Genomic DNA, 11,981 nt, shown 5'->3' on the forward strand with positions numbered 1-11,981 from the left:
CCACATGTTAAATCCCAATTTATTTCATATGCATGATACAAGGTACAGGTATGACTGTACTATGGTACTGCAGTTGCATGTATCCTGTACATGGTTAGGACAATACAAAAACACCCAACAAAAACACATTTATATAAAAAGAAAATAAAGCAAAACAAAATTTTTAAAACTTTTACAATACAGACTTACATATTTTTCAGGACTATCGTAGCTACTTTGAATATCAAACAAGGACATAGTGTCATTGATGCGAAGCACTCAAAGTCAGCGCCAATAGTTTCAGACCAGAACCTGAAAACAGCAGTTTAGACAGTCAGATGTAGACTTTAATTTGCACATTCTGCAGATAAAGAAAACAATAGCACTTTCACACGTGTGCCATCTGCAAGTAGAGTGTAACAGCTGTATTTTTAAAAATATGCTGTGTGTGACATTTACTTTTTAACATTTTGAACCTGCAAACCTTCATCAGACTTGGTGATTTTATTTCTCATGACATCTGTTGTTTATTGGTAAAATGTTCACGCTGGACAGGTCAATTAATACTTTCATGCTTAATTTGCGGCCATACGGGATGTTACCGTTACCAGTGGTTACTGTGAAACATTTATGTTCCTTTTGTTTTTAGCTAACAATTGAAATACGGGTTATATTAAAAAATATATTTTAAAAAACCCAGAAAAAACAGCTGCTGTCAAGAAAAAAAATTGAGTTGTAACATTTATTGCCTACAGGTGGCAAAAGTGCAGCAGCTATTACCATCTTTGTCTGTAGGTGGCGACAGACATATCTACATCTGCAGATCTAACCTGCTGCTAATATTATTTTCCTTCCTGGAGGATTTGCAGTCTGCTAAATCAATCATCAATGAGCAGGTTTGTGAGGTGCAAGCCAGTAGATTGAGGTGCTATGCATCAAATTAAAAAAAAGCATTTGCTACATACTGTATGCAGTACTATTAACGATCTTGATTTGTCGTCTTCTGAACTGCTCTCTTGGCCAGTACCTTTCATCTGCCTTATGCAGAACATTTTTAATTTAGTTGAGAACTAAAGGTTGCATTCATCAACTACATTGATGTATAAACAGCATAATGCAGTCAATGCCAAGTTTGAATGTCAATGCAAAATAAAAACATTGCTAACGCATTGCTAAGAAATGTCTGTTATACTACACCATCAGGAAACAAAAACAAACACAGAATCTATCAAGAAAACACAAAATCACCAACTGATCCAGTGTATCTAGATATAGATCAACTTTTAGTAAATAGAAAACAATCCACACAGTGATCAAAAGATGCTGTTTTCAGCTGATGTTCGTCCCAAGGTCAAGCACTGGCTGCACAAGGATAGGTGGCGCTATTATGCAAGTCATAAACACAGGGCCTCACAGCAAAGATGCTCTACTTGTTCTTGTGACAGGACTGTACAAGAGACCTACCCATCCAAAAACATAGCTTGTTTTCAGTGATGGTTTACAGACATTAAGTACACTTGGTGTAAAATATTCAAAGAAAAAAAAAAAGACAAGTTTACTGGGTTTCATGCATTAGGATCCTAGACTACGGAGGATCTAAACTGGAAGCACAAATGACTTTGGGGCAATTCTATTTAGTACATCATAGCAATTTTACATACATCATTACAGAAATAAAACAAGCATTACATAACAGAGTTTTATTGCCACAGTTATTTTCTTTCCAAGATTACGGCAATAATGAGCACAAGTTGACCGATCTGCATCGGCCAAAGACACTTGAGATGTAGAGTCCTATAACAGTCTGTAATGTTTTTACTCATTTTAGACACAGACTCAGCCACTTTGGCAAGAAGAACTCAATTTATCAACTCGGATTTAAGGTTTTGCAAAATGGAACTAAGCTGCTTTTTGTGTGCTCTCTGCTTCAACCAACACCACTTCGTAGCCCTACTAAACCTTCAACCATTCAAAATAGGAAGTGTTGGATGAGGTAAATAGGAGTGTGCACTGTCCTTTGTGTTCAGACACATACTGTATGTATATAGAGGAAACACCATAAAACTATATAAATCTGTTTTTAAAACAAACATCCAAAACACAGTTTAACCATTGAATTCCCTGCATTGGTTTCATTAGAAGTTTTGTTCCTCAAAGGAAATAGAGTTATCTGACATATTGTTATACATCACAATCAACAGATGCATTATTACCATCAGAATAAATACAGCACTCATTGACTATTTGGCAAATGTAAGGAATAGTACTGGGCTAATAAAGACACAGTCAGAATATCCCCATCTTGCAAATAAAGACCATGAGACAATCATGTATTTACAAAGTTTAGAAGCAGTCAACTTTGGGCCTGCTTAAATTTTTTCAAAATCAATCCAGCCATCACTACACCATGACCAGGCAGGCAGTGGCTCTGGCGCCCTCTACCTGCCATGTGCAGTAAAATAAACTTCCCTACATGTGAACATACCCCTCCACCAGTGAGGGCCCCCGGAGATCATCAGACATATGCATTCAATGGTAACCTACAGATAGAGCTACTCTCTCTATCCATTTGTAAAATCATCGTCTTTTAAAGGAAACCTCACAATATGTCTTCTTGGTGGAAAAGGAAACTAGGAGTTTAAACTTTAGGTCATGCATGTTTTTTCCTCCCTCACAAAATACTGGGTCTCCCATGGTGGTTGTGGCAAATTAGATAGACACCTGCATGTTTTTTAAGAAAAAGTGCAAACACAACACACTCGTATATATATATATATATATATACACACACACACACACACACACACACACACACACACATATATACACACACACACACATATATACACACACACACACACACACACACACACACACACACACACACAGCGCATGGAAGAACTGTGACTGAATAACACCACTCAACGGATTCTCTTTTCTCCTCTGCTGACCTGAGGTCTTTGCTTTATTCTTTTCAGCCTGGAAGTATCACTGTGAATCTGTCTCATTCTCCTTTTTCCATGGATTCATCTGTTCCTCTCCTACGCTGCCATGAGTTAATCAACGTACTCCCTCTGAGCCTCAGCCAGAGGATTTTAAAAGAGTATAGACACAAACATAAGTGCAATACAAGGAAAATGTGAGGGACAGCAAGAGTGCACCATTCTAAAAACAACTCCTAACTGACACTTCTCATGCTTTGGTCCACTAAGAAGTGCTGTGCAGAGAATCAAACTGATTTGCGTAGTATTGAAAATGCCTATGATTCTTTTTGTACCCGTCTGCTCTTTTCATAATTCCTGACTTTCTGAAGCCACCTTGAGACATTACCATATTGTCCACGTGTGTTTGACCATGGGAGTATCCACAATCGTCCCCCTTCCTCTTGGGAGTGTAGGAGCCAGGCGCTCTCCACAGGCCTTCCTGTGACCACCACTCCAATCACACCTCACTACCTGCCAGTGTGTATCTAAAACTCTAGTCAGAAACAGCAACTGGAGCTCGACACAGGGACTGCAGGTCAGCAAAGACAACAGTGCAAATTTAGATTCGCTTGGTGTTTGTGTCGGAGTTGAATTCTGCGGGAAAGGGAGTTCTGTCTTTTTGTCTCATTGATTCTTGACTTTGTGGGTTTTATTGAATTCTTTACAGTGGGCCGTACTTAGCCTCATACCGGGCCAGGATGTTCTTGCAGCGACCACAGTCCTTCCGCATCTCGGCCACTTGCTGCCGCAGTGCCGTGTTTTCCCGCTCCAGGAAGGAGGCGCGCACCGTGATCTGGTTCTCCTTCAGCCGCCGTGCGTCACGAGAACGCTTTGCAGCTACATTGTTCTTCTTTCTCCGGGACCAGTATTTCTCATCCTGATGGAAAGAGTGGACATAACCAACATTAGCAAAGGATTTGAAACAAACGAACATCTGTGTTGCCCCCTCCTCCAACATCTTTGATCTCTAATCCTCCAGCCACCACTCTGTTTGTAAATGCTTTAATCTTTACCAGGATGGACCAGAAAACTAAGCGGCCTTACAGTCAAACTGCAACTTTAGTCACCCATTTTTGTAGTCAAATATACTGTCACTCAGGTTTTTAAATAAATTGTTAATAGTTTTTTATTATTAAAGAGAAAGAAAGGGGGGGGGGGGTCTTTGGGGGAAACAGAAATACTCCTTTTTATCTCAGCAGGCTAGAGGGGAATGACCCAAACCAAAATAACATACATATGATTAAATAGCCTACCTTCTTTTCATCAGGAACAAACACTTTCTTGGCCTTCTTGATCATAGGCTGTGGTTTCAGCTCCTCCTCCGAGAACTTGTGTTTGCGCGGGTTGAACAGCTCTCCCCCCGGCACACTGGACAGGACCAGGTCTGTGGGATCCGGCTGGAAATTAACATCCACCTCAATGGCATCTGGGTCGATGGGGGAAGGTATATTACGTTCTGCAGGGTTACGATCTATGGGTACGGAGAGAAAAAGTAAGCTTGGATACAAGAGGCCACACCAACTAAACAAAACCAACCACATCTACTATTTAGTTCAGTTCATTGGGTTTAAGAATTTACACATGTTTGCATTAGACACAGAGGAGATTAAGTGTTTAAGTGTTGTAACTATTTTCCTAGAGACAAGAAGATGAAAAAAAAATGTACATTGTATTTGAAATCAATACAAACATCCTGTAATGATCCTCTCTTTGTGAAGCCCATAATGTTCAGGTTTTGTTAAAATGTGTCAGGGAGGTGTTGATTCCACTCTGTGGTAATGTTTGTGGCTGTAATTTGGGGTTTAGTGTTTGGCATTAAATATACTTTTTCTCCTCATACTGAGTTCTAACACAGTTAGAAACTCAGAAATGTCTTAATGGCTGCACATTTTGTCTTTCTGTGTACCATGAGTGTACATAAGTGAACATTTTTCATAGATGTTCCGTAGATGTTTTGGTCAGCAAGTCGGTTTCTGGTTTTTATGGAAAATTGATGATTGTGGACTTTACAGGTTACAGTGATGTGTAGTGGAACCTCATATCATAACCTCAACTGTAAATCCAAAGAATTCCCTAAAAATCTAAATTTCTCACCGGTTTTCTTCTCTTTCACTTCCAGTTCTGCTGTCACCTCCTCAGACAAAGATTCATCTTCTTGTTCTTCTTCTTCCTCCTCCTCTTCTTCTTCTTCCTCCTCTAGTTTAGCTATTTGTAACGTAGTGACTGTGACTGTTTCCTCTGGATCTGACGGGACTGTAGAGGTGGCGGAGACAGAGGGGGAAGATACTGAGTCGGAGACTGCAGCTGCTGCAACTGTTGTAGTAGTAGCTGTGGCAGTAACCTTGGGGATGGATCTGCCTTTGCCTAGCGCTGAGGTCAGGCTCTTCTGCAGCTCCTCCTCCTCCAGACTCACAGGGATCCCGTTCTCTAGGAGGAACTCATCCAGGTCCATGTACTCCAAGTGGAAGGTCTCCCCATCATAGGGAATGGTCTTCTCCCAAATGGCTGGGGTCAAGGAGGCTGATACCCCTCCACCACCACCGCCTCCTCCTCCTCCTCCTCCTCCTCTCGAACCTCCACCAGTACTGGCTGCTCCAGCCTCGCCTCCCTCCACATCCTCTGATGAGCACAGCTTCTCTTTCTCTATGTCTGCATTAAAGACAAGAGGGAACAGTGGTTAAAGAGATGGCTGCTTGCTGTGAGTTAAATGTGCACATCTGCCAAGAAGGGGGTAAGAGCCAAACAGTCTGTCAGTGAGTGAGAGAAAGTCGATCACTAACATTAGATGAAAAAAAAAAAAAAAAAAACCAACAACAACAAGAGTGATGCTTCAGTGGAAACCAGAAAGGCACAGTAACATGGGAGCCAGAGCCCTGCTTGTTACACACATGCGCCTCTAAACACAACCCCACAAACTATAGAGACAAAATCCCACTAGACCAATGTGTTTAATGAAAAGCCAAACCATGTCTTGGTCTTTAAGTGTGTTTCCAGTGTGGGTGCGCTGCCTGGAGAGCCGCAGAGAGGAGTTGGAACTTTTTGTTCTTTTTTTGTTTCCTCGCAGCCTTGGATCAAACTGGCTTCGTGCGACATATGGCATGTCCGCACTAATCTCGCACTAAATAATTAACGATCATACATGTATACAAAGACAATAAACAGCCCTTCACACACACTTGGAGATTAACGCCATCACATCTAGATTACTATATAACTCCATTTTAAAACCCGTTGACAAACACACTGGAATACTGAGCGCTCGTGTTTGCATTTTTTATCTTACCGTCGTCGCCTTCCTCCAGTATGTTAGGAGGAGGAATGTCCATGATCTTCTTTAAAACAAAAGGGAAGGACTTCTGCGGGGTCGCTGTAACGGCGTTAGCACTGGACTTAAGCGCCGCTGTCACCGCGGCTTTGCCTGGCATTGTTCCCTGCCGAGCTCCGAGCACGTCGCGGCGATGTTCCTGACGGTACCGTAAGCTGTCTCCTTCACCGGGAAACAACGGGAACGAAACGAAGCGCGGCTCTCAGCTTGTTTAACCACTCCTGATGCTGCCAGGCCTGTTTGGGAGCAACAACACTACACTAACCCCTTGTTCTTCCTCGCCCAAAGAAAGCGCTTCTTGGATATTCATGAGCCCCGCCCACTCGTGGAATAGTAGCAGCTGATTGGTTGTCAGTGCTGTTCATATAAATGTGTATTACAGTGGCTGTAAACTCACACGATTCTTTGCATAGAAAAAGCTGCACAGTCCATCCAAACGTGTGGGACGTGAATTGCAATAACATATAGTCTCGTGCAGCGTATTAGTATATTTTAAGTGTCACTGCTCGCGCATACAATGTGCAAGGAAATGATGCGGGGAGCATCCAGCTAAGGGATACTAAATCACACATTCACACACTCTCATCATGACCTCAGATTAAACTGTAGGCTATGACTGCAAGCCTGCTCCCACACAAACTGTATACACCCAATAAATAACGCAGTGTGCGCGTGCAAAGATTTTTTTGACGCTCGCATCCTACCCTCGGCAAGAAGATACTCGTGGCCAAACACGTGCACCCCGCCCCCATCCTACTCACGTGAAAGTACAACCTGTCGAGGGGCGTAGCTTCAGACATTCAGCACGTGCGGAGAGCTGAAGCGGGCACGAGCCCATCGTTCTAACGCCTGGCACGGGACCCAAAGGTAATAGAGTACATGTTGTTTACCAGACAGCTCTGACTGAAACTGTACCAGTATGTATTCACTGTATTCTAACAAAACTATGTTTCGACCACATGCTCGTTTATAGTTCCACAGATCCATTTCACAGTAATCATCTAAAATTCAACGTTTGTATTTTTTGTAGGCGTTGCTGCACGTGGTCCTATCGTATGAACTCAGCACGCCATCTATTATTTCCCACAACCGTCATTTTTAATGAAACATCCCCCACATCAAACACTCGCAGCGGCCACAGCAAAAGAGAAAATCTCACGTTTTCGTGCACGCGACACAGTATTGCACGCGACAGTGAGCACGCGAACTCTCTTCGGCAGGATGTTTGGGTTCAGGAACACAATGTTCAAACCGCACAGCACCCAGTCTACACCACTAATCGCTGTTTTCCCACAAGTTCACCACAGTAACCACGGTGTCTGCTGTAAGTGTCCCGGCAGAGAAGAAGCCAGTGAAATCCCTGCAGCAGCTTGAGCACAGGGAAGGGACTAAAGAGTAGGAGATGTAGTCAGCAGAGAGGTTGCTGCCTATAAACAGTTCAGAAGGACCCTTAACCGAGGCAGCAAACTCCAAATTTCTTTGGTAGTACTTTATCATGTATTTTAATTTCTTAAAACATTTACTGTAATCCAATTTTTTTTCTTTACAGAAGAGTGTTTATACTGCAATCCAGTTAACTTGCGCACTTTGGCAAATGAATCAACATTTCTCTGTTGTATAAAGTGTTAACTGGGTAATCAGTTGTACCTATTTCATACTAACAGTATGTAGGTTACTACAGTATGCACTGATCAGCCATAACATTATCACTACCTGCTGGTCATAATGTAGCCGCCAAAACATCCCTGACCCATGGAGGCATAGACTCCACTGAGTGTGCACGGTGTGTTCTGAAACCTTTCTATCAGAACTAGCATTGACTTTTTCAACAATCAGACCTACAGTAGCTTGTCTGTTGGATCAGACCACACTGGCCAGCTTTAGCTCCCCACATGCATCAATGAACGTGTCACCAGTTCACATCTTTGCCTTCCTTGGACCACTTCTGGTAGGTACTGACCACTGCAGACCGTTTTGGAGATGCTCTGACCCAGTCGTCTTACCATCACAATTTGGCCCATGTCAGAGTCGCTCCATTCCGTACGCTTGCCCATTTTTCTTGCTTCTAAAACATCAACTTTGGGGACAAAATGTTCACTTGCTGAATACTATATCACACCTACTGACGTGCCATGGTAACGAGATAATCAGTGTAATTTACTTCACCTGTCAGTGGTCATAATGTTACAGCTGATCGTGTATAGTGATACATAGTGTTGGAGCATACTTTTTTGCACTTAATATATTAGAAATCAGTGAACTTTACTGTTTTGTATACAGGAAATGATAAAATATATGTAATGGCATTTTATTAAAGAGGGGCACATTTTATAAGGTAACTGATTTATCGTTATGTTAAAATAAATAATAATACTAAGCAGAAAGAAAGATGACTTTTTCTGTAATTTGCACTAATATACTGCCAAATAACATGAAATTCACATAGACAAGGTGACGCAATAAATATCTCGTTGTCACGAGGAGAATATGCAATCATTACTGACCACAACTAAAGCAAAGGGCACCCAGCAAGGTGACCCATTGGAGTTATAGATCATTACCAGACGCATCGAACAAGACGGTGAAATTGGCAGTCCAGAGTATGTGTGTCTAAATGAATAATAAACCCATTAACCAAAGGCAAGTACAGGTTCGAAGAATGACTTACATTATTGTTGATGGGCCAAGTAACAGCCATCAGTGAAATCTCCTTGATGCTGCTGAAGGCCTAACTTGCTAAATTATAACATAAAAATGTCACAAGCTTCATATTTTCAGGGTATTTCAATTAATCATGTTTATTTTCATGCTTCATGTCTCATAATCTTAGTATGCTATAACTTTGGCATTGATGAGGAGGTCAAGAGCCATGAGGCCAAGCTTTTACAAGTTTTATCAAATGTTTCAGGTTATATGCAGAACTGCACATTTCATATCTACATCAAGTGCCAGTCAGATCAAGAAAAACTGTCGTGCATTTTGTCATGCTTGAAACATGAAACATCCAACTATGTTGCATTAAATTGTCACATTTATTGCAAAATATGCTTGGCTTATTAATTCATAAATGTGTCCAAGATGATGAAATTCAACGAATAATGCCATTTTTAAATATTTGAGTTTACAATGTGCTCATTATTTAGCATGTGTTCCAATGACAAACATGTGAACACTTTGTAGCTGTCCCAAAAACAAGATGTCACTTCAGTCATACATGCTGAATCTAAATCCCAGCATTGTCTACCGGGCTCAGGGGCCAGGCTGAGTGATCCTCTGCCTATTCCCTCCAAATATCTACCCAGATGAAGAATTTATGCAGCCATGTACAAATTCTTAATTTGATTACCAGCAGTTTATAGAAAAGTTTAGCAAATGGAAATTTAGAGTTAGTTCAGAGTGCAACATGTATTTATCTAATTTAATGTTGAAACATGTTGGCAGCAAAGTCAAAGCGCATAAAAAGTAGTAAGTTATTTTTCCAGTGTTACAAAGCGTCACTTTCACTTGGTTGTGAAAGTCTGATCATTCACAGTAAACTTAGCATACTGCATAATGTACTAACAATACTGTCCTCGCCATCTGGAGGAGTGCTGTTTTGACATGTGGAGTACATGCGAGTGAGGAGAAAAACAACACTCAAAGAAAGAAAGGGTCACACCTGTGGCCTATAGTGGTCTAAGTTATGATAACATGATATCCTAAAGAAACTAGTTCAGTTACAGATGGGGGGGGCTTTGTTGCATGTCACTCTCTCCTTATGTTTTCCGCCTGTCTCAACTATCGAATAAAATGGCAAAAAATAATCTTTAAAAAACAAGAAAGTCAGCAAGAAAGTACACACAAAGAACCGAGTGCACAAAGCACTTAATGATGAAACTCTGAGTGAGGAATGTTTCAGGGTTGTTGCATCAGTTGCAGGCTGCTGTGTTGTGTGTCTGCACGGAGGCATAGCACAGACAGATTGCTGATAAAATGCAGCTCACTGCCTTTGATCAACTGTGCACGTGAGTGATCAAAGCAGCTGGACACATTTCCATATAGGCCTGAACCTGCTACAGTAGACCTCAACATACAACCATGATCAGATTTATTCCAGGTGTCCATGTGATGACTGTTGACTAAATATTGTGAGCCAGCAGTCAGGAGCAAGGAAGAAGGTTTTCAGAGACTGATGAAATCTTACACAGCAAAGTTTAGGGATACTTGACCAAAGAGAAACAGAGTCAGCACGTGTAAACACATGCAATGCCAACACCAAATATGAAGGATTTATGTTTCTGTCTTCCCCCTAGTGCCTGTAGGTTTTCTCTCTTAGGTCATCCTTAACTGGTCTAACCTGAACAACAAATCTATCTGATGTTTAGACTCCAATGCATTACATACATCACACTGGAATCTAATACTATCATTGAGTTGCACTCTAAACTGTGGAGACATTCATTTCTGGTAAATATTCTTGGAAGATCCAACCTTGTCAACCTCTCCCAGAGAAGACCGATATCTGCTGGCCTGATGCCTGAGCTACTGTCTCTACATTATCAGTGTTACTGTCCTCACCCTAACAAGGACATGTGAGAAAGAACTACAGAGAGACCAGTGTAATGAGGGCTGTGAGGTGTTTTGCAGTTAACACATCAGGATTAAAGTTGTCAGCTAGTTATAGCATCTTTACAACAATTTTAGATTTTACCAGTTTAAAAAGTAGTTTTAACAGTAAAAGGACATTTATAAAAGTATTGATTAAGCAGCAGAATAACCACCGTCATAAGACTCTTATACGATTTGATTATTAAGGTAAATATATATTTATATAGATTAAACGTTACCTCAGCCAGTTTAACCATACTATGAGGATAATTTGTTTAGTCGAGTAAATTATACAAATTGGTACAATCCCTCTGAAATGTAGTGAAGTATAAGTGGCATAAAGTGACTCAATATTATTCAAGTAAAGTATAAGTAACTTAAAATCCTACTGTCAGGAGTAAATACATTTCAATTTTGTTTGTCTGTGCAACTCTAAAGTTTCAAGCCTGTTCTTCTGCTTGTAAAATAAATAAATAAGAAAACATTCTTACCGGCGTCATCAAAGCCAGGAAAGGAGAAGGGATAGTCCGCCAAGGACTTGAGAAGATCAGGAACGTCGCTCCTATCTCCAAAGAACATTTGGCTAGCTGTAGACATCATGAACGACTTGTGTAAAGTACCTACTGATGTCCGTGAGATAAGTGAGAAACGCTCAGGCTGTGAGTGAGTGTCTGTGTGCTCTCAGCTGCTGACTTGAGTCACTTTTAGCCAACTTTGCAGCAGGTCACATCACGGGGACGCCTGCATGTGTCCAAACAACATGTATGATAATGAGTTGAAGGGAGCCACGCCCCCTATGCCTTGTGGATGCGATGTCAGCTGGGCGCGCGCCTGCCAGTCACCGCAGAGCCTATGAGAAAGCGGGGGTGGGCTCTAACTAATGATGGCCACAACAACCCTATTCATCCGAGCACATTTATCTCCACGCAAGACACCGGCACGTGCAATTCAGAGGAGGCTCGAGGCCAGGTCCACCTCAGCGCCACGCGCCATCTAGTGATGTGTTTGAGTAGTGCACTAAAAGGTGACTGCATGGAGCGCAATGACAAATTTACTTACAGCGGTGGAAGAACTATTAGTAAAAAATATCACACTGTAATAACAAG

The 11,981-nt window shown here is 41.4% G+C and overlaps 1 protein-coding gene and 1 long non-coding RNA gene across 5 annotated transcripts in view; one reads left to right on the top strand and one right to left on the bottom strand.

Moving 5' to 3' along the window:
• tefb (TEF transcription factor, PAR bZIP family member b) lies at positions 1-11,621 on the bottom strand. 2 transcript variants are annotated; one of them, XM_046073406.1, is made up of 4 exons: positions 11,367-11,621; positions 5,058-5,612; positions 4,217-4,434; positions 1-3,840 (listed from the first exon to the last, which is right to left on the bottom strand). In XM_046073406.1, the coding sequence occupies exons 1-4, from the start codon at positions 11,473-11,475 to the stop codon at positions 3,625-3,627; spliced, it is 1,098 nt and encodes a 365-aa protein (XP_045929362.1). In that variant the 5' UTR covers positions 11,476-11,621; the 3' UTR covers positions 1-3,624. The 2 variants fall into 2 exon arrangements, with proteins under 2 accessions (XP_045929362.1, XP_045929353.1); XM_046073397.1 differs by lacking the exon at positions 11,367-11,621 and adding an exon at positions 6,247-6,958.
• The window catches only part of LOC123985760, a 15,714-nt gene continuing 10,533 nt past the window's right edge, over positions 6,801-11,981 (top strand). The window contains exon 1 of one of the 3 annotated variants that reach the window (XR_006828740.1): positions 6,801-7,155. This is a non-coding gene — a long non-coding RNA (uncharacterized LOC123985760). The remainder of the gene's footprint in view (positions 7,156-11,981) is intronic. The other 2 variants (XR_006828738.1, XR_006828739.1) reach the window with 2 other exon arrangements.

Source organism: Micropterus dolomieu, linkage group LG02 (assembly GCF_021292245.1).
Source record: "Micropterus dolomieu isolate WLL.071019.BEF.003 ecotype Adirondacks linkage group LG02, ASM2129224v1, whole genome shotgun sequence".
NCBI lineage: Eukaryota > Metazoa > Chordata > Actinopteri > Centrarchiformes > Centrarchidae > Micropterus > Micropterus dolomieu.

What these genes read in the sequence shown, in the direction of transcription:
- tefb (XM_046073397.1), bottom strand. Translation starts at nt 6,388, where the DNA reads ATGCCAGGCAAAGCCGCGGTGACAGCGGCGCTTAAGTCCAGTGCTAAC. An exon ending in ACTGGAGGAAGGCGACGACG is followed by an intron (nt 5,613 to 6,246) that starts GTAAGATAAAAA and finishes TCTTTAATGCAG; the next exon opens with ACATAGAGAAAGAGAAGCTG. An exon ending in AGTGAAAGAGAAGAAAACCG is followed by an intron (nt 4,435 to 5,057) that starts GTGAGAAATTTA and finishes CCGTACCCATAG; the next exon opens with ATCGTAACCCTGCAGAACGT.